Raw genomic sequence first — 27,308 nt, forward strand, 5'->3', positions numbered from 1 at the left:
TAACTAATTACCAGGCACCAGGTTACCTGAGAAATACATATCTTTAAAAAATATACACTGCCATCAAAAGTTTGGGGTCACTTAGAAAAGTCCTTGTTTTTCCATGAAAACAAATGTGAAATTAGTTTGAATTGGAATTAGTCATTCGCAGGTTAGAAATAATGATTTTGAATTAAAACATTGTCATCAAAAAATCCTCAATTTGTGGCAATTACAGCCTTGTCGACATTTGGCATTGTAGTTGTAAATTTTTTTAGGTAATCTAAAGAGATTTCACACCATTCTTGGCTTGACGGGCACTTCTTACATACCATGCACATCAAGTTGCTCCCAGAACAGCTCAATAGCCACTCCATTATAGACCGAATAACACAGGACTGCTTCTTCCCTAAATAGTTCTTGAATTGTTTGGAGCTGTGGGTCATTGCCCGGTTTTGGAGAAAATTAGGTCCAATCAAGCACCATCCAGAAAGTATTGCAAAATGGAATGATAGCCTTCCTTCTCCTTTGACCCTGTACAAATCCACCACTTTGCCACCACCAAAGCACCCCCAGACCACCACATTGCATCCACCATCTTTTCATTTGATCTGTGTCTCACAAATGTTCTTCCTTGTGATCCGAACACCTCAAACCGAGATTTGTCTGTCCATAACACTTTTTTCCAATCTTCCTCTGTCCAGTGTCTGTTCTTTATCTTTTATTTCCTACTATGAGATATGGCCTTTTCTTTGCAACTCTGTCTAGAAGGCCAGCATCCCCGAGTCACTTCTTCACTGTTGAGACTGGTGTTTTGCGGGTACTATTTAATGAAACTGCCAGTTGAGGATCTGTGAGGCATCACAAGACTGATGGTTGTTGATAATGGGCCTCGGTTCCCCTATGTAGATATTCCATTTCCAGGTACAATAGTCATTTACAACATTAACAATGTCTACATTGTATCTCTTATTAATTTTATGTTCTTTTAATTAACAAAAAGTATTTTCTTTCAAAAACAAGGACATTTCTGAGTGAATGGTAATGTATATTAGTCAAAAGGGGAATCTTGACTTCATATTCATTACGCTGCAAAAGTATTTGGACAGTGAAATTTGTAGTTTTGGCTTTGTAAGTGAGCAATTAGGATTAGATATTATGCAAGAACTGTGCGACTGAAGTGCAGACTGTCAGCTTTAATTTGAGGGTAAAGGCACCTCTACATTGTCCTCCCATTTTAGGAAACCAAATATATTCAGACAAATTTAAATATGAGCATAAACTAAAAAGCAGTCAATGTTAGTATTTGGTCCCAACATGTTAATTTCACCACACATCAAGGGCCATATTATTGACCTGGCCTGCTCTGTTGGCCTCAACATCAGCCACATCTCCCCTTTACTGATCCCGCTGTCTGACCACAAGAGCCTGAATTTCTCTTTTTCCTCAAACATACCCCACAATGCTGAGAAATGACTCATTTCTTTTGGCAATATAAAAGCTGTTGATCCCCTGAAACTCTGATGCAATCTGCTCTGCCCTTCCCCTGAACCATGCCTCCAGTACGCCTGAAGTTCTAGTTAACCAGTTCAACACTACTCTGTCTCCCTCAACTCCAAGGCCCCACCACAGACAAACAACCACCCTGATTTATATTTGAGCTCCGGGCCATGAAGCAGGTGGGCCTCCATCTTGAACACTGGACTAGAACTGGTTTAACTGTCCACGCTGAAGCCTATAAACTTCACCTATCTATTTACAGAGATGCCCTCCATCTTGCCAGGACCACTTTCATCAACAACATCACAACCTCCAACACAAACTCCCAACCTCCACATCCTCTGCTCTGCTTGCAAACACTTTTCTTCTTCTCAAAACTATATCATCAAAAACAACTACCTGCCCCCTAGATCCCCTTCCTGTGACTCTCATCAAGGCTTACTTTCATGCTTTCTGTCCATACATCACTCAAATAGTCAATCTCTCCCACGGGATTGTCCCCTCAAACTACAAAACTGCGGCAGTCACACCCATCTTCAAAAAACCTGGTCTGGACCCCACCAATTTTCATAACTTACGCCCCATCTCCAACCTCCCCTTTTGCCTCCCAACCGCAATGTCACCTCCTCAATGTCAGTTTATTTGAGCCTCTTCAATCTGGCTTCCGACCACTCCACAGTACTGAAACTGCCCTCTTCAAAGTTGTCAATGACCTCATCTCTGCTGGTGCCCTCAACATCCTTATCCTCCTGGACCTGAGTGCTGCGTTTGACACAGTTATTCATGAGATCCTCCTCACCAGGCTGGAGGCTCTGGGTGTTGAGGGAACCTCACTCTCCTGGCTACACTCATACCTCACCAACCAGACCCAGTACATCTCCCTCAATGACACTCATACCTTACCAACCAGACCCACTACATCTCCCTCAATGACACTCATACCTCACCAACCAGACCCACTACATCTCCCTCAATGACACTCATACCTCACCAAACAGACCCATTACATCTCCCTCAATGGCTAAAATTCTGATTCAGCTGCAGTCACACAGGGTGTCCCCCAGGGCTGTGTACTTGGCCCCTTACTCTTCATCTTCTACATCCTCCCCCATGGTCAGATCCTCTGTCACTTCAAACTTGACTTCCACAGCTATGCTGCCGACACTTACCTTTGGTCCACATCGAATCCTGCCTGGCTACAATAAAAACATGGATGCAGCAAAACGTCCCCAAGCTCAACAGTGATAAAATGGAAATACTATTTAGAGGCTTGAAATCTATGCTCTCCAAAACGAGCACCTTCACTCTCACCATTAACAACACTTATCTTTCCTTCTCCTCATGCAAGCAACCTAGGTGTCATCCTGGAAGATTTGAACAACACATAAAACAGACAGTCAAATCCTCATTCTTTCACCTCTACAATATTGCCAGGCTAAAGGCTTCCATCTCCCATATCGCCGCTTAAAACTTAATACATGCATTCATCTCCTCCCACCTAGACTATTGAAGCTCTCTTCTTTCTGGCATCAACTCATAATATCTTCATAAGCTACAAATGGTTCAAAACTCAGCAGCCAGACTTCTCCCCCACACCAAGTCCTGACAGAACATCACCCCACCCTAACGCTCCACTCTACCTCACTAATCTTATTCCCCAATACCAACCCTCTCATCACTTCACCTCATCATCCCCCGGTCCAAGCTATGGAGCTTTGGAGACGGGGCTTTCCCTAGGGCTGCTCCAAGGCTTTGGAACTCACTTCCACAATCCATCCATGACTCTGTTACCCTCTTCATCCACCGCCTCAAGCCTCATCTGTTCTAACAAGCCCTAGCCCCTGCCCGTTACCTTTGTACAGTGTCATGTTAGTGTCCTTTCCTTTACGTTTGTTGGAGTCACTCTCCTCGAATGTTGTTTCTTTTGTACCTGATATAAAGCATCTTTGGATCCCAGAAAAGCGCTATATAAGTTTCATGTATTATTATTATTACCTTAGGAGACTGGTGACTCCTAAACCTAAACTTAGGACGGGACACTAAGACTGGTTAAGCCAGGTGGTCCTCCTAAGGTCCAATTATAAGGTACCATAATGTGTGTAATAACAACTACACCAGGAAGACCAAAAAATTACTAATATAAACCGTTCCTGTATGGGGTATAATTTACAAGCATAGATTGTCCAGAATTCTTAGTGGTTCCTCCAGTACACTTGTGCAAAATTTCTCTCTATCTTTCACCACAGACTCAATCCAATAAAACCCATATATAAGCAAGGATTTTACCTTATGTTACAGCTCCAAATGCTAGTGATATTTTATTAATTAGTTCCATAGCATTTGGAAGTCAGTAATTACGATGTATATGATTGGTGCCTTTGAGGGCCAACCCTTTATTCAGACCGGAACTGATAATTCAGTTCAATGGTAAACCGCTTTGGTTGCATATCTTCATTATCCACCATCTTCGGCTAACGCTAACAAGGTGGCTAACTTTGAAAAGTGTGTGTGACATCGTCACGGATTGGTTTCCATACCTAGAAAACTAAATTCAATAAGGAGAATACAGGACTGATTTAACAAAGACTGTTAATTTGGGAATATGCCGAAGAATAAAGGTAAGCAGCAAACATGTTTGCTTGGATGTTTTTCCATTTGCAGAGTTCAAATTTATTCTAGCTAGCTAGCAAACATGATCTCCTACGTTACGTTAGCTATCTGGCCCTTGTTTGGCAACGTGACCAGAGGATGAACCCGTAAGAGCGGTATTGAACAAGCCTTTAAAGCTTAGAACCGTTAAAACATAACTAGCACTCACCTCATTGTTTATTTAATCACCGTTAGACTTAGTAATTAAATAATCTGTCTGGTAATTAGTTACTTAGCAAATGCTAGCCAGCCAACTATGAGCTGCTCTTGTTGCGCCATAAGTTAAAACATCAACTGCTGACTGTAACGTCACGTTAGCTACTGAGTGGTAACTTATCGGACACCATCCCTAACCTGGCTTTGCCCATCATGTTGAGCCTCTTCCATGGTTGTCACATAGAACATAGGCCAATAATTATAAATTGTCATTCATTTTAATGTGCGTAACGGTGAACTTTGTAGCGCTCATTCAGACGCTAGCTACTTTAGCACACGCGCGAGAAGGTGTGGTATATCGGTATTGGCCAGTATACCAAGGCCAGACCTTTTATTATGTACGACACAACGCGGAGTCCCTGGTATGTAATTACGATGCACGTTCTTCTGACGCACTCTCGTTCCGCTACTGCTTAAACCAGTGTAGTCTGTACATGGAGAAGAGCATGTTTCGTGTTAGAGATGAGGCCTACATTTATTTGAGGTGATTTGAAAATATTCGAGTTTTATAAGGCAGGAGAAATGTATTGTCTCTGGAGAACTTTTTATTCACTTTATTTTATTTAAGTGAGTTTCTTGACTTGTAACTTCCTGGCCTAGCTGCTCTGTAGATGATGCAGAGATTAAGAATGCAGAGATTAAGTATGTGCATCTGTTTTGCGACAGGCGTTAGGTGTGGTTGGGTGGTCAAATGTAATGTTCATGGGGCTTTAGCTGTGATTGCTATTTTAAACTTGCTACCAATTTAATTAAAATAGGTGGCCTGTGGTGGAAGCCGCTGTCTCAGTTGTACATGTACTGTACTGCTGAAGTGTGGTTTCTAATCTGACCTTGTGCTTTATTGCTTACATATACCATGGCTATCAGCCAATCCGCATTCAGAATTCAAACCACCCGGAACCTTATAAACCTGGTGGTATGAGGACCGATTATCTGATAGCCATGTTATACTAGACATAGACATCACTTTTTACTGTTCTAATTGCCTTGGTAACCGGTTTATAAGAGCATTAAGGCATATGGTGGGTTTGTGATATATTACCATACCATGGCTAAGTGCTGTTTCCATACAATCCTCGATGCATTGTGCCTAAGAACAGCTCTTAGCTGTGTTGTATTGGCCATATACCAAATTCCCTTGCTGTTTATTGCTTGCGAATACCGCAGGCATGACAATAAATTATTGTAATGTTCTAATTGTGTGGTTATCAGTTGATATTAACAATAAGGCTCCTCAGTGGTTTGTAGGAGGCCTATGTGGCGACACCCCCTCATACATTTTTGGCCATGGGTTGTAAAAGGGCACTGTCGAGTCAAAATGGGTCCCTGAAAATTGCTTATGTCATATACAGACAGGTTACGAATTAAAGGAAAAAACAACAGTGTCTCAGTAAGACGTTGGGCCAACACAAGCTGCCACAATAGCTTCATTGCACCGTGGCATAGATTCTGCGGGTCTCATGAACACTACTGGAGGGATGGAACACCATTATTCCAAAAGATACTCCCTCATTTGGTCTTTTGATGGTGGTGGAGAGCGCTGTTTAACACTTGGGCACAAAATCTCCATGGGTGTTCAATTGGGTTGAGATCTGGGGACTGCAAAGGCCATAGCATATGATTCATATAGTTCTCATAGTCATCAAACCATTCTGTGACCCATCATACCCCATCGATGGGGGCATTGTCATCCTGGATGAGACCCAAAAATGTATCCTATTTCAAAGTCACTTAGATCCTTTCCTCTTGCCGTCTTGATCCAAAATGGAGGTCAACTCGGCCGGCTTAGCATTTGTATACATGCCAAGGAGCATTATGGGTTGTTAATTGTCATCATGAAGCACTCCTGTGTGGAAGCATCAGCATTGGTTATGTTCCTCCACTCATTTTCAGTTTTTTCTTTTAATTTGTCACCCATCTGTATGTGACCGACATCATCAAAAGCCAATCCTGGTTTGTTAGCCAAACTGATTGACTAATTGAATCAAATCACATGGTCAAACATTGCAAATCAAACACTGGTTTAGAAGACAAGGATGAGAAGTAATTCGGTCCTTTTAAACCAGACAGCAATTGCATCCCCTCTCCAAACAACCTGCTGCACACCTGAACCTTCTTGAAGGGTTGTGATTTGTCTGAGACAGGTTGAGGTCACTTTTAGAAAGACATTTTTAAAACAAAATGCATACAAGGTGTATTTGAAATCAAGAGGTGCTGTCAATAAAGATTTTAAATGGGTGTATGTGATAAGAGAATGTGTAGTTCGCTAGGCTACAGGCATTTGGTTTTCCATGTGTATATCTGGCTCATGAAAGTTACCCATCACTCTCATCCTCTCCTCTTAGGTAAGGGAGGAAAGAATCGGCGACGTGGTAAGAACGAGAATGAATCTGAAAAAAGAGAGTTGGTATTCAAAGAGGATGGCCAAGGTAAGTTAACAAACAGGTTCTGACTTCATTTTCTCCACTCTTTCATTTTGAGCTAGATCTTCCCTCTATAAGAGTTGACTAACTGGCTGAACTTCTGCTCTAATCTAGAATATGCACAGGTGATTAAGATGTTGGGAAATGGACGACTGGAAGCTATGTGCTTTGACGGAGTTAAGCGACTATGCCACATCCGAGGAAAACTACGGAAGAAGGTACATTCGACACAAAGTAGACTATACTGTGTATTCAGACTCCCTTCTCTATCGGCAGTTTGTGTTCATGTCAATGTTGGAAGTGGTGCAGGTCTACTCCAAGCTGTCCTTGCTGACATCTTTCTCTTTGCCTTGGGCAGGTTTGGATCAACACTTCAGACATCATCCTGGTGGGACTTCGAGATTATCAGGTAATAATAAATCAACTATGTTTTTATTTTTGAATGGTAATACAAACACGTTTGCTGAGTATCTCCTTATGGTTGTGTTCTGCCCTGAAGGACCAAAAAGCAGATGTTATCCTGAAGTACAATGCTGACGAGGCCAGGAGTTTAAAGGCCTATGGCGAGCTTCCTGAACATGGTGTGTATCTTGGACTATTGAAATGTACTAAATGTGGGTCAAGGAGGTTATCCAAAATGAGCTTTTGAAGCACCGTTCTCGCTGGGGTGTCAGAGACCCAAAACACGAAATGGAGAACTGACTAGGTTAATTATAGGCGCATGTTCACCCTGTAAAGGAAACTGGTTCAATAATGGTTGTTCTGTATTCTAACACCCTAGCTAAAATCAATGAAACTGATACGTTTGGACCTGGCGATGATGAGGATATTCAGTTTGATGACATTGGTGATGATGATGAGGACATTGATGACGTAAGTAAAGGATTCTTACTTGGAAAATCCTACATGTGTAATAATTGTGGTAATATAGTCAATAGATAATTTTTTTGTTGTTGTAAGTAATATATATTTTATTTTAAATTAATGTAGTTCATGCCATGAGATTCTCTAATACCTGTTCTGTATTAGGTTATTCTATCATGTTTTGTGTGGATACCAAGAAGAGTAGAGACTGTTTATTTATAGATCCTATTAAAATAATTTAATTATGTACATAGTGAATAGCTTTTTTCCCTGTATATTTTCCCTGAACATACTTTTATTTAGTGTCTGTCTGCTAATGCCTCTTAGTAACATACCTCTCTTTCTCTTCTGTCAGATCTGAATCAGGACAGTTATGTGCCACCTTGTTTTTTTTTTTAAGGGGAAAGTGGATATTTCTTTACAGGCACTGCCACCTTGCCAACCACTCCCTGCTTCCTCAAGTCAGTTGAGGCAGCTTATTCACCTTTTGTTGAAACTGCTTAAAGCCTGGAATCTATCACTGAGAACTTCAGCAAATCCACTTCAGTTCACACACTTCATATTTTGTTATAATTGTAATGTATATGCATATTTATATTTTATTCTATCTTATGTGGAATATAGGCAAAAAAACACCAGTATTTACAATAAAAACTTAAATCATTTTATGTTTTGTCTGGATATTTGGTTTAACAAAGTATTTCTTTTTTTTATTATGAATAAAGTACATATTTTTTATGAATGCATACTTGTATATGCTTTGTTCTTATTGATAAAAAGAAATAACATCTTCGCAGCAGGAGTTTCCTTATACTCATTTTTCAGGCCTGTTGTTAAACCTTATAAGCTGAATAATAACTGAACATAAATATAAATGCCGCATGTAAAGCTTAGTTGGCCCTAGGTTTCATGAGCTGAAATAAAATGCCCCGAGAACGTTCCATATACACAGTGTATTTCTCTGTAGTTTGTACACAAGTGAATACATCCAATTACTGAGTTTTTCCCCATGCCAAGATATCATCCACGTGACAGGCGTATCAAAAATCATTTTGCGTTTATTTTTTATTAGCTAAGTGGAACTGGACAGGATTTGCTCAACACTGGACCTACTAGCTATATAATACTTAGTTTCATAAAATATTTTGCCTATCAATAACAATGCTGCATTATTAATGTCCATATGTAACAGACTAACCAAAAAGATGATTTGTGTTAGGCCCATACCATTATTACGGTGAACAAGCATGGGAGTCTCTTCACGTTTATTTGATTTGCTAAGGCTTTTTTTGGACTCCAAGTGCTTGTCTAGCTTTGTTATGAAAGCCAGGCTGACAGTACGTCTACTAGTCTACTCGATGGTTCATTTGAGTCCACTCCTCCGGGCAACCACCGAGGGATATGTTACCTCGCTTGGATGCTGCGCCCCACGATATCACGAGTCATCTCTCGTGGACGGTTTATGGCGCGTAAATTAAGTTCGGTGTAGGTTGCTGCTTTATTAGCTATAGGCTATTTATTGAAAACCATTATCAGGTGAGGTATACAAATAAAATAAAAAATGTTTAGGCTTATTTCTTCATACTGGCATAGTATGGACAATAAAAGAAAGTAACGTTATTTCCCATATGAGTTCATTGTCACTTAGTACATGTAATTTCTCTGTCCTTCTGTCAATGATGTAATGCGGAGCCCGCGGGCCACTGACGCGCAGTGGAATATTCGTTAATCTCCATCCAGCTCGTCCCTGAACTGGACCGCATCATCTTCTCTCCTCCGTTTTCCAACAAACATCCATGGACACCCAGCTACGGTCACAATTGACCTTCAAAATAGGCCACTAGTGGTCTATTGTCTTATTAACTGCTTTCATCCGAATATTCCGCTCTTCTGACCGACTGTGCACCGTTAGCATTCCGGGGAAGCGCACAAATTGCTGAGGCAGTGGAAAACAGATACATCCCCACATAGCGCAGCGCTTGTTCTCCTACAGTGCCTGGTAGAAGCTGGCAATGCTATTTCCCTCGGCTTAATTTCAAGCTTTTTGCTGCGGGTGAATGCGACATTGCACCCATACATTTGAGGGCATCTGCCGGTGATACGAAGATGGCGGAGAATGCTGTCTATTCAGCTTCAAGTGCCTTGACAGGTAAGCCATGACGATTTATTGTTTAAAATCTCGCCAGATTCTCTAGGTCAACTAAATTTTTTGCTATGATATTGCTCCATCCATGAATTGTGCTTTTCAGAGTATACCCCAGTCTCTAAGCTTAAGCCCAGCGAGGCTGTGGCGTTGGCTTTCATTGCCAGTTATCTAAAAAACGAATAGCAGTTATTTAATCAAGATGGAAAAGGACAATATCCTCTATCAATTGCCAAAACAGATTGTCTCTGTCGCAGGTTTCAACATATTTTTTTTTTAATTGTTTGGTCTGTATTAACCATAGCCCTGGATTTGTATGCTCAAGCTGTGCTTGTTCTCTTTTGCTGGTAGAATGATCAAGAAGGTTGGATTTAAAAGTATGATTTGTGACCAAAAAGCCCTGTCAAGATGTAACCTGATCTGGGTACGACATAATCCTTTCCATAGCCTAGAATTTAGGGCTGATCCAGGTCAGCTTTCATGTGTTGTTATGGAGTATTTCAAGAGGGACCTGAGACACGATCATGCACAGTCACAGACCATTCGTCAATGGTTAAAGACGTGATAGGCCAGCGAAAATGTGTTGCTATAGGTTACCAATCTACTTACCTGTGTAGGGCCTTATGATGGGAGTCCAGATCAAAAGTGCTTTTCATTTCATAGATTTACTATGGTTCTGGCGAGGCACTCATTTATTCCTCTGCATGTTCCTACACATTCCTTATAATCAGTTAGTCTATATTAAAGAAACTGCCCGATGAATAGCTTAATTTCTAAAGATAATGTTCTGCTAACTGACACCCAAATAAAAAATGACTAAAACAAAAAGAAAAAAAGTTATTTATGGCCAAAACAGGAATTGGAGACAAATGCTTTAAAAACAAAGTCACCTGGGGACTTTGGTGGCTCAGAAATGCAGCTTTTTCACATACTCCATTATACCACTGTCTGTTGTGTTGACTCTCATGTTTGCTTGCTTACCCCAGCTGAAGGACTGACTCCATCATCAGTGACAGAGAAGCGATCCCAAAGCAATGGCCTCTGCTCCCCAGCCCGTGGGGTCCATCATCAAGGCATCCCAGCGGCAAAAGACAGTAAGATGCTCAGGAGCAAATAGATTTACTTCAGTCACAATGTAGCCTTGCAGAAAATGCTTGAATTCAACAACTTAATGCTTGAAAGTCAAGGGGGTGGTTCATGTTTGGATTTTAAGGATACAAATGGATATAAATATAAATATATATAGCCTATATATTTTTTAAACAGGTTAGTATGCTAAGAACATATGCACAATGCCCTTGACTGCTAGGCTACCCAGCCACCCCATTATAAGCCCCTGTTTTCCATGAAGATTGGTTTGTAGTTTCCCACAGGTGCCAGAATGATTTTTATTTTATTTGAAACTTGCTTGAATTTGAATTGAAGAGAAATTCGTTTTAAAATGTCAGGTCTTATAGCCTGAGCAATAATCACACTAATAACTGATTTTAAGTCAAAGCACTTGCCCCAGGCACCTTAAAGTGTTGCACTTTTCTGGTGGCGGTAAGCTAGCCTAGGGGTCAAGAACTGTCTCTGAGCAAGACAGTTAAACCTTATTGCCCCCCCCCCCCCAAAAAAAAAATACCCCATCTACAAACACTTCTGCACTCCTCCCTTTACAACTGTCTAGCGGCGCATCTAACCTTCGGAATAATGTACTTTCGTCTCTCATCTTTCACTGAAGAAAAAACATGGCGCTGTACGTCAGGCTCTTTAATAAACAGCGGGGACCTTTGTCTCTCCTGTCTCAGATGAGGTGCTGAGCCCACCCTCAGTGGTGGAGAAGAGGCCCCAGCTGAACGGGCTCCCCTCCCCTTCACGGCTGCCGAGCAGTAACGCTAACAGTCACGCAGGTAAACAGTGTAAGTCAGCCCACTGTGCTAAAAGCTCCTCTGCACCCTCCCTGTTCTGGAGATATGAAAGCCGCTTAGTATCCTCTCTGTTAATACATCCGTCCCCCACTGTCTTTGTTCGCTCTGTTTCCACCTAGATGGTCTGTTTTTCTATCTGGACCACTTATGCCTTTCTCTGTCTCTGTCCATGCATCAGATGTGGAAGGGTATTTAAGGACAGACGACCGGATGCGTTTAGCCAAAGAGAGAAGGGAGGAAAGAGATAAAGGCCTCGGTGAGGGATGTTTCCGATATTGTATTTGCGACAAAAGGAACGTGTGTATTGTTGAAGCCGGTGTGTTTTTGTTGTCACACGTCAACGTAAATGTTCAATATTTAGCTATTTATGAGTGAGTTGTTGTGACGTTGCTGGAGGTGATGGAAGTGTCGATGGTGGGTGTTTCCAGTGGTGCGGGAGCAGGCGATCAGGGAGAAGGAGCGCCGGGCCCGGCTGCAGTATGAGCGCACCGTGGAGGAGCGCTGGAGAAGGCTGGAGGAGCAGAGACAGCGAGAGGAGCTCCGCAGGGCTGCTGTGGAGGAGAAGCGGAGACAGAAACTGGAGGAGGAGAAGGTCAGTCTCATCACGTTGTCAAAACATGTCCCAGTTGATTTACAGCTCGTTCACCTCTATTTCAGTTTCAGTACAACCTATGTACGCTTGTTGTTATTATGCACTGTGTGTCCCTGTGTGTCTGTATGTGTCTGTATGTGTGTGTCTGTATGTGTCTGTGTGTATCTCTGTGTGTGTGTGTGTTTGTGTTTATGTCTGTGTGTGTGTATCTGTTTGTGTGTCTGTGTATTTGTGTGAGTGTGTGTTTGTGTGTGTGTGTCTGTGTGTGTGTGTATCTATTTGTGTGTGTGTCTGTGTATCTGTGTGTGTGTGTGTGTGTCTGTGTGTGAGTGTGTGTGTGTGTCTGTGTGTGTGTGTGTGCACATGCAATAGCGGCCCAACAGCCAGATGTTGACATCTCTGTGTAGAGTTCAGCAGGGACATACGGTGCTCGTTAATTCACTTGAATCCTCTGGTTCGTTAACGCTTAATGTTGTTTCTCAATCAGACATTGGATAGACCTCTTATATAATGAGGGATTTTCACCCACAACTCTCCACCCCAGTCAACACTGGCTTCTGGGAGTGCAGGTCCCACTGGTATTGATCTATATGTAAATCTGTTGGACCTCATGAGAGTAATCAATGAGGTTCTCTGCCATTTGTTTTATCTCATCCTAATCCTGCTTGGTCATTGCACTCAAATTCTCAATGCGTCATGACTGAGCAGATATTTTGAGATGCGTTGCTTCATAGCTCAGTCTTTTTAAAGCATGTCCTTCACTCCCACTCTCCAAAGCCATTTATTTTTAGGATTTGATCCCACTGTTGAACCTTTCAACCGAGAGTTAATGTTCTAAATTGATGCTGTGAAATAACGTGAATTATTTTGTCTGCTCTCTAGACAGGATATGTAAAATGAGGATTAATCTGGCTTATTTTGGGTCACACAACGTTTGCCCGGATCACCAATCTTCCCCAGATGGATTCTGTCCATGTATGTGGGTCTTTTCCCTTTGGTTGGATTATATCCTCTGGATGATGTCATTTTAGACCAGTAGAAATGCAGGAGGATGCCATGTGATGTGGCTGATTTCCTATTGGCTTTTTTCACTTTTTCCTCTTGGTTCTCTACAATTACATTCTGACTAATAACCTTGTTGTTGTGCATACTGGCTTCATCTGTGTGCCTAGTTCCATTGGCCAGTGTGGGCCCGTGACACGTGGGGATGTGTTTCATGGGAAGGGAGAGCAGGGATTTAGACAGAAAGATGGAGATAATAGCCCACCAGATGGCTTTGTCTCTTCCTACATTGAGCTTGGTAACATGGCAACACTGTGGGATTGGAAGGGTTAACTGTCTGGGAAGGAAAGATGATTTGCTGGGGGGAAGTCTGAGCAGAGCAGGAGGCTAGAGGAGAGTGGGGGGATGGGGGGATGGGAGATGAAGGGGGAGCTGTTCCTCCACCTGTGTCAGCCCTGTTGCCTGGTGAATGACTGTGTGAGCGTGTCTTTGTGTCGGCACACCGTGTGACCAGAGGGGCGGAGCCCCGGACGGCGGCTTTCTTTCTCTGCCCTCTCTGGTACGGTGAGACCGTTACTGTGCGGTGAGTGAGAGGTCGTGTTTATGGAGCGTTCAGCCCGGTCCTCGCCGGGCCAGTGGAGCAGCTCGGTGACAGAGTCCCTTGTCTTCCCTGTCCTGGAATGGCACAACCAGGAGCGGCTGGAGGCCCTGATGAAACGGTCCCTGGAGCGCAGCCTGCAGCTGGAGCAGAGGCCAAAGCGCTGGACGTGGGGCGGAACCGGAGGAGCGCAAGGTGAGTCCACGGCGGCAAGAGGGAGACGTGGGTCCGGCGATGTGTGGATGATGGAAAGAGAAACGGTCAGAGTAATGAACGATTGGAAATGGAGGGATGCAAGAAGTGGGTCGCGGGGGGGGGGGGGGGCTCTGTGTGTTCTAGACTAATTCACATTGGGATCTCCCTTTTGCGGCTTATAAAGTTCTGGGTATTGCTCTGGAGCCCTTCTACACTGAAGACAGTGTTGTCGGCTAGCCTGTCGCAGAATCCTCAGTCCTGCCAACCTTGAGGGGAGCCACCCAATCAGAATTTACGCCATACGCTATTGAGGAGTCCTGAGTCACGTATAGATTGTTTAACGTTGATTGGGCCCACTGGGATGTACATGAAGGATCATAGGGGGTGGGTGAGGTGAAAGATACAGCATTTAATACCACTATGTTTGTATTTGTTATACTGGTGTGCAATGGTTAATTGAAATGGCCCATCAGTGTTATGGATTGGGTTGTAGTGGTATATGTGAAGGTGTGTGTGTGTGTGTGTGTGTGAGAGCACCTATCTCCCTGGCCTGCTCATTGCCTCCAGCCATGCTGCATGGGTTTACCTCCTCCAGTTGTCTAGCGGAGCGGAGGGGGTCATCAGGGGGTCATTAGGAGGTCATCGGGATCGTCAGGTAAAGCCATGTGTGGCAGCTGTGGTCATAATGCTGTGCTCTCTCTGCTCTGCTCCGCCCGCTGCCTATAGGTGACTGTGAGAATGCCCCTCTCCCCGCCTCTGCCTTTCCCCATGAACTCGCCACCCCCCTTCCTGCCGCCAGCGAATCCGGTAATGTTATGAACCCCCCATCCGTCTGGTTCCGCCAATGTCCCGCCCCCTGCTCCTCTCCATCCCACAGTGACCACTGCTCCCAAGGCCTTTTGGCTTCAGGGAAATGTCATGCCAACTCCAGAGTTTCGTGTGTATTTCCCAGAATGCATGAGCGACGGCTGAGTGTGCAGTCACAATGTGTGTGGAAGCATGGGGATTTGTGTGGAATACCATTGCTATTGAACGAAGTACACATAGATGCTTTATGATTGCTGCTTTTGTGTGTATGTATTTTGTCTGTACTTAATTGCTTACTGTGAGGGTGAATGTGTGTATTTGTTTGAGCTCAACTGTGGCCTTGGTCATCTTCTGGTACTTGTGAGTAAATTGATGTCCAACCGAGGAAAGGCAATAGGGATAAAATAAAAATGGAGATGTCTGGTTTTGGGACCTGAGAGAAGAAATGAGGTCTATTAGGCGGTAATAGTACAATACACCACTACATGTTCATCCTGTGAAACCTCCTGTTTGAACACGTCACTCACAACACACTGGTTGGGGGTGGACATTCACAACTCATTTTTGTTTCTTACTCATTTTTGGTTTTATCATACCTACCTACATCACCGGTCCAAATCCTCAGTGCTCTGTGTTTGTATTTGATTTCAGAGACCCCATGCCATTCCCATGAGTTTTCAGAAAACATAGCCCAATAAAAAAGTGATGAGCAGTATTTGGTATTCAAGATGCCCAGCAACAGGTAGCTCATCTGTTTTACATGGAAGTACTACTAGTACTCCTTAGTATCACTACTACTACTTCTAATCTACTACTACTACTACTACTACTACTACTACTACTACTACCACCACCATTACTGCTACTATTTCTACTGCTATTTTTATTTCTCCTACAATCACAGCTGTTACTACTACTATCTTTGATACTACTACTACAATCTGAATACTTTGAATCTGATAACCTTTCTCACCACCATTTCTAATATATATCCTTGACATTGTCATCAAAAATGACTATCATAGTTTGTTTCAGGCAGACCCCTTCTAGATCTTCATTCTTAGCTCGCTCAGCTCTTCCACTTCTTACTCTAGCGCCTTTATTGTTTTTTAAAATGTATTTACGCTTTATTTAACCAGGCAAGTCAGTTAAGAACAAATTCTTTTTTATAGCCACGGTCTGGCAAGAGGACGACATCCTCTCGAGGGAAGGGAAACAAGGGGATAAAGGGGGTACGAGAGTAAAAAAATAAAAATAAATTACGAAAATAAACAGGTAGAGGAAAACACAGCACAAACACCAATGGACTGAACCAGCAAGGCAAAGTAAATGACAGAAAGATCCATAACGAAGCACACTGCACAAACAAACTTCACAAAGGAAAACAAATCAGCCAAGACAACATATGACCAGATAGGACCATGGAGGATAGCTGTAGGGAAATTAGAAGGTTGTGAATTAGTAACATTTAACAGGCCATAAAGGCCTTTACTCTTATCCCGCTAAGCTCAGCACCTTCCCTTTCGACTAACGCCATAATTCTCCATCTCATTCCCCTCTTGGTCATACGTTGTGTTTTGTTTTGTCATCCTCATCTCTGCCCCTCGTCCTAACCCCTGCTTTGACCCCTGACCCCATGTCCATCAGCCCAGCGCTGTCGCCTGAACTCTGGTGGTCCACTGCTGCCTAACTCACACTCAGTCCTCTGTGGCCAAGTGCCACAGCGCTGCAGACCTCCATCTGCCCTGCCACCGACACCCAGGTAACCCCAGGCAACACGTCTGGACTGACCACTGCTCTAAATGTAGGTAGTAGGTGTTCCCAGACAGGTGACACGGCCTTGACAGGGAAAGAGAAGGGACCGCATGGCAGAAGTTCCACAAATAGACCTGACGGTTTATCCGCTCCATTTACATCTAGGTCAACGTTCTCTTTGTGAATGTGTGTGTTCAGTGTGTGTGGAACTGGTGCTGCTGTCTACAGTAATTGCGCTGTGTTTTGTTGTAACAAGGAGAACCTACACAATACCATGCCGGCAAAAGGGTTTGATTGTGCATGCTTTAGCTCAGTGACATAGTCTCAAAAGGAGCGTCTTTACATTTCTCACAACTGACAGAAGAGTCTGAATATAGCAGAAAATATATTCTCACATCACAAGTTCAATATTTGTGTTCAACCACCACAACCCTACAGATAATATTACTGAAGTAGCCAGGGAAATGCGTTTCTGGATGTTTTCCTTTACCATGTGGTACTTCATTTAGTATTTGGAGCAACAGATGACCATGTGAGAAGACAAATAGTTGGTATAATTGATTAAAACAATTGATATGATCTATACTGTTGGTATTGATCTGAATGTTTTTTATTATCTTCATATTTGAATCTCCTTAGACAACAATACAGCCCTCCAATATGATAATAATGTTGACCTCTGACACATGTTGTTGTGTAGCTCCCTGCAGCCCCCACAGGTCACCCTATCGGGGCTCGCCAAGCCGAACTGACCGACGGAGGCTCCAGAGCTCTCCAGAAGAGTCAGCAGGAGGCTCAGTTTCCACCCCTCAAACCCCCAAGGTCAGACCCGTCTCACCTTCTGCCTGGTTGTTTAACGGAGACGAAACAAACCCTGCTCGCACTAAGTCGCTGGGGCCACGATGGAGTAAACGTTCATCTTGTATTTTCAGAAAGAAAGATTGCGCAGAGACAGAAGGACTGGCTCCCCTGCGGCGCTGTCCCCTGCAAGAAGAGCAGAATCCCCGGCTGCGTTCACCAGACGCTCAGCCTCCCCTGCCACCCCCAAGTAAGACTCACCGTCCTGCTGCTTCCTTGTGGTCCATGTGGTCTGAGTCCATGTGGTCCATGTGGTCTGAGTCCATGTGGTCCATGTGTTCTGAGTCCATGTGTTCTGAGTCAATGTGGTCCGTGTGTTCTGAGTCCATGTGTTCTGGGTCCATGTGTTCTGAGTCCATATGATCCATGTGTTCTGGGTCCATGTGTTCTGAGTCCATATGATCCATGTGTTCTGGGTCCATGTGTTCTGAGTCCATATGATCCATGTGTTCTGGGTCCATGTGGTCCATGTGTTCTGAGTCCATGTGGTCCATGTGTTCTGAGTCCATGTGTTCTGAGTCCATGTGTTCTGGGTCCATGTGTTCTGAGTCCATATGATCCATGTGTTCTGGGTCCATGTGTTCTGAGTCCATATGATCCATGTGTTCTGGGTCCATGTGTTCTGAGTCCATATGATCCATGTGTTCTGGGTCCATGTGTTCTGAGTCCATATGATCCATGTGTTCTGGGTCCATGTGGTCCATGTGTTCTGAGTCCATGTGATCCATGTGTTCTGAGTCCATGTGATCCATGTGTTCTGAGTCCGTGTGGTCCGTGTGGTCTGAGTCTATGTGGTCCATGTGGTCTGAGTCCATGTGGTCCATGTGTTCTGAGTCCATGTGATCTGAGTACATGTGGTCCATGTGTTCTGAGTCCGTGTGGTCCGTGTGGTCTGAGTCTATGTGGTCCATGTGGTCCATGTGTTCTGAGTCCATGTGATCTGAGTACATGTGGTCCATGTGTTCTGAGTCTATGTGGTCCGTGTGGTCTGAGTCTATGTGGTCCATGTGGTCTGAGTCCATGTGGTCCATGTGTTCTGAGTACATGTGGTCCATGTGTTCTGAGTCCATGTGATCCATGTGTTCTGAGTCCATGTGTTCTGAGTCCATGTGGTCCATGTGTTCTGAGTTCATGTGATCCATGTGTTCTGAGTCTATGTGGTCCGTGTGGTCTGAGTCTATGTGGTCCATGTGGTCTGAGTCCATGTGGTCCATGTGTTCTGAGTATATGTGGTCCATGTGTTCTGAGTCCATGTGTTCTGAGTCCTTGAGTTCTGAGTCCATGTGTTCTGAGTCCATGTGGTCTGAGTCCATGTGGTCCATGTGTTCTGAGTCCATGTGATCCATGTGTTCTGAGTCCATGTGTTCTGAGTCCATGTGGTCCATGTGTTCTGAGTCCATGTGATCCATGTGTTCTGAGTCCATGTGGTCTGAGTCCATGTAGTCCATGTGGTCCATGTGTTCTGAGTCCATGTGGTCCATGTGTTCTGAGTCCATGTGATCCATGTGGTCTGAGTCCATGTGGTCCATGTGGTCTGAGTCCATGTGGTCCATGTGTTCTGAGTCCATGTGGTCTGAGTCCGTGTGGTCTGAGTCCATGTGTTCTGAGTCCATGTGGTCCATGTGGTCTGAGTCCATGTGGTCCATGTGGTCTGAGTCCATGGGGTCCATGTGGTCCATGTGGTCCATGTGGTCTGAGTCCATGTGGTCTGAGTCCGTGTGGTACGTGTGGTCCCTGAGGATGATGATGTCCTCTTGTTCGTAGGTTGCTTCCTAAAAGTCGTACCCAGTCTCCCTGCTCCCAGCAGTGCCCCTCATCCCCTGTCAGTAACCGGCCCGCCGCCCCGGTCACTAATGACATCAAGGGCGGAAGACGTCAGGAAGCCAAAGGTCACAACAACGTCAAGGACAGGAACATCTCCAACCCTGGGACCCCAGTGAACAAAAAGATGCCCGATATCCAGAGCCCAGAGAAGTCTTCCCAAGCCGACACCCCAGAAAAAGAATTGTCCAACCCTGACACCCCAGATAAGAAATTCCCCAAGGTTGAGGTCCTCGGTAAGAACTCGAAAAGTCACATTTCTGAAAGCAAGGATTCCTCTGACAAGAGTAGCCCTGTGGCTGTGACTTCTGATAAAAAAGCCCCTAAAATAGAACCCCAAGACAAGATAAAGTCCAACATCACCGACTTGAATGCAGATAAGAGCACAGGTGAAACACTAAACCCAAACCTTTTCTGTTTGTCAATAATAAACCATATCGATTGCATTGATGAAAGGGCACCAGTTTCAATGCACACTGATGGCTGACGGACGTTTTGTGACAGAGCCATCGCCATTGACACCTACAGGAAAAGCCGTTGCCGGGACGACAAATGCTGAGGAAGCCTCCAGACTGCTGGCTGAGCGTAGGCGTCTGGCCAGGGTGCAGAAGGAGCTGGAGGAGAAACAACGTCGAGACCAGGAGGAGGAGGAACGGTGAGGAGACTGTGTGTGTCCGTGTTGGTGTCAACCTCGCCGTCTCTCGGTGTGCCTGTACGTGACACACAGATGGCGTGGTGGCGCGGACCGCCTGTGTGTGAGCGCCGCTGACCTATATGACCTCATGTTTATCCTCACGTCTGTATGTCTGTTGCTCAGTCTGAAAGCAGAGCAGCTGAGGAGGAGACATGCAGAGGAGCGGGCCCGGCAGGAGGAGGAGGCTCGGCGTGCCGAGGACGAAAACAGCAGGCAGGAGGACCTCCGCAGAAGGAGAGAGGAAGAGGAGAAACGACAGAGGGAGGGCCGGGAGAAGGTGCTCCAGGTCCAGATGGACAGAGAGGTCAGGGGTCACAGTGGGTGGGGTCACTGTGTCGTACATGGTAGTGTGTGACTTTGTGGTGGTGCACGTGTCTTATACAGTTCCAAACATGAACCCTGTATCTTCACCACAACAGAAGGAGGAGGCTGAGTTACAGGCTCAGAAACATGCCGAACGCCAACGTCAGGAGAGAGAGATACTGAAGCTGCAAGAGGAGGAGGAGAGACAGCTGCGAAAGAAGGTTGTTTTGACTCGGAATTCAGGGCTTATTATTGAGTTTGTTTATCTAACGCTCAATTTGCAGCACTTTGTACATGTCCTTGAAGCCGGTATCAGCCCTTAATCAAATGTTGATGCATCTCCACAGAGAATTGAGGAAATAATGAAGAGAACCAGGAAGAGCGATGAGAACCAGGCAGAGATGAAGGTACTGTAGAGATGCCTGTCGTTCACATAGCGCTGCACGGCTTCAAGCAAAGGGACCTGCTGACTGCTTTCTTTTATCCACATGGGTTCTGTGCAATGTTTCCGTACCCATACAGTATGCGCTTTGCGGCTTGTATTTTCTTTTCCAAGGGCAATGTTTTTTTTTTTCTATCTACGTTGTGTTTGTTATCATGATTAAATTGTATCGCTGTTGATACATTGGTTTATGCGTCCTGATTACCAAATGTCCTCAGCACACAATGTTATGCGTCATGTTCCTCTTATATGCTGTGGAATAATAAGTGTTGCCTCCGTCTGTGTTCCACACTGAAGCAGAAGGAGGAGGTTCTGGTGGACACTCAGCCTGTCTCACCATCAGGTAGGTGACCCATTTCACTGACCCTGACCCTGACCCTGACCCTGCCTGCCCATCCCAGCAGGAAAGTCATTATAAATGTGGAAAGACACAGTGAATGTAGAAAGACACAGGGAATGTAGAAAGACACAGGGAATGTAGAAATACTGTACACTTTGAATGTAGGATTACACTGTGAATGTACAGTAGAAATGCAGTATGAATGTATAAATGCTTACTAAAGCATGCTGCGTGCTAGTTCCACCCAGTGGCAGCCTTGGGTATTCTGGGCATGGTGGGTTGGAGTCTCCAGTACTTTTCCATCAATATGGGGCACTCTTGCATGGCTGTCATGAAGCAGTGTTTTTCCAATACCTGTCCTCAGGAGAGGATCAGATACTCTCTTTGCCCGATATTGTGTTCAAGGCCATCCATTCGAAGTCTTTGAGTATTTATAACTCCTCTATCCCTGCCATAATGCTGCCCTCAGCATGTAAATGTATCCTTATTGTTTCAAACTGGGTTGAAAACATGTGGACAATGTAATGCAGTTTCAAAACAACCAGTACACACATTTATTTTTCAATGTTGATATCTGATGTGGATCTAAGGGCATAAGCAAATATTCGAGTCTACTTCTGGAAACCCCTCTGACTTACAAATGTATGAAAGGTATGAAAGTAGTGCATACACGGTTAAGGAACAGGCCATTCTTCAAAGGGGGAAAGGAGTCCGGGGATTTTTGTCGCAGAATGATAGGTTGCTTAAATATTCTGATTTTATTTGAGGGGAGGCCTGGGATTAGTGTGTAATTAGCATCTCTTTTAGGTGTCCTTGACCGGGTCACATACAGCTCTTTCTCAGGGAATTGTCCTGTGCAATGTGATATTTCTGATCTTTACAGGGGAAATGGAGATGAATTCAAAGACAGTTGAAAGTAATGCTCAGGTGAATGTGCAAGGAAACCCAAAGCCTGAGTCTCAGGTTAACGGACAAGATGCACCCCACGTGAACAAGGAAGTCTGTGCCCTTGTGAAGCGACAAGCATCTGATCCGGGGACCCCAATGAAAAATGACCTGGGAAAGGGACAGGATGCTAAACAAGTGACAGGAAAGGGTGCAGCCCAGATTCCCAAGCAGGAGAGAGCCTTTGTGAATGGACAAGTCACTTCCCAAGTGACCAAGCTGGAGAGTGCACAGGTGAATGGACAGGTCACTTCCCAAGTGACCAAGCTGGAGAGTGCACAGGTGAATGGACAAGTCACTTCCCAAGTGACCAAGCTGAAGAGTGCACAGGTGAATGCAAAAACCACTGACGAAATAAAGACACCTGATGTTTCCGAAGTGTCCAAACAGGAGAGTGGCCAAGTGACTGTAGGAGTGAATAAACAGGAGGGACCCCAGATGAGCAGCCACGACACTGCTCAGCACAAAACCCAGGAGAGTCTACAAGCAAACGTGAAGGAAATCGGACAAGGGGCGCAGCCCAGCACACTGTCCCTGGCAATGCCCCAACTCCCACCAGTCATCCACCTTGAACCTCTGGATGTTAAGAATAGCGGGGCTTGTGATGAAGTGCAATCCATGGATGTCAGGTAAGCCGTCAGACAGAGGCCATGTCTATGTACAGGAATGCATGATGATGTGGAACAGATCGGAAGTTGGTGAAACATACTGGTATTACGATGTACATTGACATGGCCACCACACAAAAAACCTAGCTATATTTGTTCCTCAGCATATAAGCAATATTGTGGCAAAAATGCTTCTTTTTGTTTGGCTTTACCCCTTCTTTTCAGTCCAGCAAATACATGAGGTAATTGTGCATTTTATGATAGGATTATAAACTTGGTACGTTAATACTAGATACCTTGAGGATTTGTTTTGAAACATTAGAGGCAGCCTGGGAAACCAGTATGTCAACTAGCCTGGCCACGTTAATAAAATGGCTGTTATCCATATTTCCTGTTAGCAGTAATGTTTTCATTATTCCAAGCAATATCAAAAGGACTTAATGGTATGTAACTACTGAATAAATCCCATTGAAAAGAAAAAATAATACTGATCATAAATTACTCTTTAGACCTTCATGGGAGTCATATTGATGTAATTTACATAATGATACAGTCATTTCACACACAACTAGGACATCTCTAAAGAAGTATTTGGGAATTCTGATTTTGCCCATTACTCAGAATTACTTACATAGCTGGTACACAGGGGCTACATCCAGTCCAAGTATGGCTTAAAATGTACAGTGGTCTGGAAAGCACCAAAATATAGTCTTAGCATGCTTTTAAATTATAGTAGAAATATGGTGTGAAATGACTGTTTCATTACAGAAATAAATGTATTAACTACTGTATTAGACTTTATAAACTGCTATAAATAATAACAATAAAACAATACATGACTCAAGCAGAAAAATATTTATTAATATATTAAACATCTATACAGACAAAACACAATCAGACAGAAAGAAAATTATTAATTATTTTGCTTATAAAAATTAAATATCAATTACTGGCCAATATGTAGGCGCATCCTTATTTAGATGTTAAAACAATTGTGGAAAAGACAGTCAAGTAGATCACGTTTGATTTCTTTAAGGATGTCTTGGGAAATATGACACAAATATTCTGTGAAAGTCATAGATTTTTTTTGGTAATACTTTTGGTTTTTATTAGGTTTTTACAGACAATGCACAGAGAACCAACTATTCCATACCAAACATTGATACATGAAAATAAAATAACAACAATATCAGACCTGGTCTGTACCTGCACACCTGAAGGCACAAATATCCACCTGCATATGTGTGCACAAGCACATACATCCAGATACTTTGTTATACATAGAATGAAACATACATACCACTTAATGATAATTACAAGAAATAAAAAGAAAAAACTCAGTAACACCAGTGAATAAAACTGAACTTGTCACTGGTCTGTCATCAGGAGGTAATTCACCAGTCAACAGTGTTAGCTTGGAGGGGGCAGCCACCCAGCAGGTGTCACAACTTGTTCACCTATTCCATTCTCCCCAGTTCTTATTCAAATATGCTTTCTTCAATTCTCAGAATATATGTCAACTTTTCCATGACAAAAATGTCTTTCACTATTTCCAGCCACTGATCTCAATTTGTAGCATTTACGCCAATCCAATTTCTTTTGATGGCTTTCTTACTCGCTGTGAGTAACACTCTAGCCAAGTAATAGTCTTCTTTCATCACAACATTGTTTCCAAGATACATGACAGGACTTGTGTTAGTGATGGTGTAACCCAAAACATTTTTGATGCCTGCATTAACCTCCTGGCAATAGGGCTTAATCTTTGAGCAACCCCAGAAGATGTGTGAATGATCTGCCTGTTAGCTTCCACACAGCCTCCAACAAGGTTGTTGTTCAGCTAGTTGCCTGCTTTATGATTTAGGTGAAATGAAAAAGCGAATGGCATTTTTCCAGCAGAATTCCCTCCACATCTGTGATCTTTTGGATAGACATTGGGTTTCAAACATTCTGTACCAGTCTTCCTCTGTTATTTGCACCTCTAGTTCTGCTTCCCATTCTGCTTTTACATAGAGCCTAGAATGCCTCCTGCACCCCCTAAGAGCGCGGTAAGAAGCTGCTGGTAGGGTCCCCTTCTGTTTGTACACATCCACGATTACCCCCATGTCATAGATCTTTTAAAATATCTTGGGCCCTTTTATCCTTATTTTGGGAATAAGAATGTCATACTTCAGCCATACATACTGCTTAAAATGACCTGAATATGAGGGTAGACATCAGTACAAGTTGTTTTATTCCAAGATTGCCAAGGGCAGCCATACTTCCCAGACTGCCTCCAATCTTTTAAATGACCCTCAACATACAGCTCCGAAAAAATCAAGAGACCACTGCACCTTTTTCTTTCCTTTCCAAAAAAGTCAAAAAGGAGGGTTTTTGACTTGTAAAGTACAAAATCTTGGTAATATTTGGAGCATTTCTCATACGTTGATTACATTAAAAGATAAAAGGAGTTCACTTTTATAGAGTTGATTTCCATTTGCCAACCCCATACCTATTGATTACCCAAAGGCCACATAGATTAACAGATGTGGTTTTAGTAATATCCTGACGAGGCACAAATATGAAATCCACAAATGCTTCTCTCTCTTCCCATCTTAGCCCAGTTTCCAAGGAGGAACTTATCTCCATCACAGAATTCTCCCCAGTCAATGAGGTCCAGCACAACGTCATGAGTAGTGCCCGAGCCCTGGAGGACCTGCTTGACTTGACAGGCCATGTGGCCTACCCCAAACTGTCCCCGATGGGCCTAGGAGACTGTAACAAGAACCTGATTCAGGGGCTCTGTAGCCCAGGCAACGATTCCAAGCTCATCCTCCACCCTCACACAAGCTAAACATCCAGTAGTCAGGTACAATAAATGCATGTAAATAACTGGCACATGCGAAATTATAAGAATGTTCACACACGCATTTTTACATGCACTCTCCCACACACACATTGTTTTTTTTACTATCACAACAAGTGCTCATATTAGCTTTTCTCTAACGGGCGGAATCTGACAAATACATTTTCTTTTCAGATCCCAGTGCTGACAAACCAGGAAAGTGCTGTGGGAGTTACTCTGCATTGACTGATGTTGAGGATGGCGGTCTATGCACCTCTACAGAGCACTGTGAATGTTGTTATTGATCTTCCTCCTTGGTCTCCAACCTTGAATGTCCATTAACCTTTAACCTCCTAAAATACCTATGTCCTTATAGCCTTGGACAACGAAACTTAAGTTGACAAAAATACTCGAAGATTTGCTGTATTGGTCAGAGAATACTATGATCGTAGGCTAGTCATAGATGTGTCATGTATTGTATTGCATAGTGCAGTTGTTAGTGTGGTGAAATGTGGGTCACAGTACAATGCTGTGTGTGTCTTTATGAAAAAAGAGCCCATAAAGTAATTGACTCTCAACTACCTGTTAGGTGATCTGAAGCTGTAAGTAAAGCCAGTTAAATTACATTTTAAAACAAAAGCTTTCATTCTGCAGTTAAGTTGCAGACTGGTTATAGCCTCTCCTTAGATATTTTTTTGACAGTAAAAGACTGCATACCAATGTAGACTATCAGTAAGTTGCCTTTGCTATTGCAGTATTGCCCCTCCCTGACATTCTGTCCCTGTACAGTTGTGACTGAAAGGTTCATATTGCACTGTATCCACTCAATGTAGTTTAGTATGCACTGATCATTTAGATTGTTTCACTGAAAAGACCACTGTTCTCTGGCTGTGGGGGGTAGCGTGTATGTCGTCTTAATGTATGTATACAAACTGCTGTGAGATTGGGGTTCTAGCATGTCTGCCATAAAACCTTAACCCAGGTCCAACCGTACTGCAACTCAAAGCCAACATAAAGAATATATACAATAACATTCCTTATGTTAGTACACAGTTTCACCAAACCATGCATTGCAGGTTTTGTTTCCCCCCCTAATCTACAAAATACTGAGCTATGCCTGATCTCTCAAAAGTCTGAAAACTTTGAACTGGTTTCATTCGTATGATAGATTGATGACTTTGATTGATATAAGTCAAGGACAAAATTGATGGCTTACAAGATGGAATCCAGTTGCGATGCTGTCAAAATGAAGTACTTTTGGTGTGTACTGTTTATTCACAGATGCAAATGGTCTGTCACTGATTCCTCTTTGACTGAATTGTGTTTTGATAATGTACCAAAAGAAAGCAGGATTTTTACTTGAAGACTAAGCAACCAGGGATTTAAAAAATGAATCAGGTTTAAAGAGAAAACATTGTAACAGTTTAAACCAACTTTGTGACTGTTGTATCTCTAACTAAAGCAGCATTAGTAAAAAATAAATAAATAAATCAAAAAACAATCAAAAAAATTAACTATTGAAATTGTGCATGAAACATTAGCATGAGCATAAAATGACTATAAATAAACATTAAAACAGAAATGTATAATGTGTGGTATATGTTTGTGTCTGAAAAAGTATTCAATAATAGTTATACAGCAAATTATTAAAAAAATTCACCAACCCAAATTCCAACCTACCATATATTTGGTGAGTTGTTAAGAAAAACGCCATATATTTTAAAAATATCTTTATGATTTTTTTATTCTACTGACTTTATATCATATATGTTTGACTGATGTAGTAATATAGCTCATTTAAACTTTCAATCTTGATGATTACAGCTTACAGCTCATGGAAATC

General features: G+C 43.2%; 2 protein-coding genes across 6 annotated transcripts; both read left to right on the forward strand.

Moving 5' to 3' along the window:
- Positions 1–3,961: 3,961 nt before the first annotated feature.
- On the forward strand, positions 3,962–8,426 carry LOC105027684 (eukaryotic translation initiation factor 1A, X-chromosomal-like). The gene is given in 7 exon segments (NM_001303879.1): positions 3,962–4,097; positions 6,690–6,773; positions 6,882–6,985; positions 7,126–7,176; positions 7,267–7,348; positions 7,549–7,640; positions 7,987–8,426. Coding segments are annotated over 7 exon segments (435 nt in total). The 5' UTR covers positions 3,962–4,081; the 3' UTR covers positions 7,993–8,426.
- A 557-nt stretch (positions 8,427–8,983) lies between these two features.
- Positions 8,984–27,047, forward strand: map7d2a (MAP7 domain containing 2a). 5 transcript variants are annotated; one of them, XM_020048691.2, is made up of 18 exons: positions 8,984–9,780; positions 10,761–10,868; positions 11,565–11,675; positions 11,863–11,940; positions 12,113–12,276; positions 13,972–14,071; positions 14,798–14,878; positions 17,334–17,455; positions 17,566–17,681; positions 19,256–19,701; positions 19,841–19,967; positions 20,130–20,310; positions 20,426–20,530; positions 20,657–20,716; positions 21,049–21,094; positions 21,975–22,665; positions 25,240–25,489; positions 25,661–27,047. In XM_020048691.2, the coding sequence occupies exons 1-17, from the start codon at positions 9,738–9,740 to the stop codon at positions 25,472–25,474; spliced, it is 2,814 nt and encodes a 937-aa protein (XP_019904250.2). In that variant the 5' UTR covers positions 8,984–9,737; the 3' UTR covers positions 25,475–25,489; positions 25,661–27,047. The 5 variants fall into 5 exon arrangements, with proteins under 5 accessions (XP_019904250.2, XP_019904247.2, XP_019904248.2 ...); XM_020048688.2 differs by having other exon boundaries at positions 8,987–9,780; positions 19,817–19,967; XM_020048689.2 differs by having other exon boundaries at positions 8,987–9,780; positions 19,817–19,967; positions 21,052–21,094.
- The last annotated feature ends 261 nt before the right edge of the window (positions 27,048–27,308 follow it).

Source organism: Esox lucius, chromosome 7 (assembly GCF_011004845.1).
Source record: "Esox lucius isolate fEsoLuc1 chromosome 7, fEsoLuc1.pri, whole genome shotgun sequence".
Classification (NCBI taxonomy): domain Eukaryota; kingdom Metazoa; phylum Chordata; class Actinopteri; order Esociformes; family Esocidae; genus Esox; species Esox lucius.

Bases quoted from the DNA above. Each gene is read 5' to 3' on its own strand.
- map7d2a (XM_020048688.2), top strand. From the start codon at position 9,738: ATGGCGGAGAATGCTGTCTATTCAGCTTCAAGTGCCTTGACAG. The intron at 14,072-14,797 runs GTGAGTCCACGG...CGCTGCCTATAG, and splicing joins CGGAACCGGAGGAGCGCAAG to GTGACTGTGAGAATGCCCCT. The intron at 19,702-19,816 runs GTGAAACACTAA...GTTTTGTGACAG, and splicing joins GAATGCAGATAAGAGCACAG to AGCCATCGCCATTGACACCT.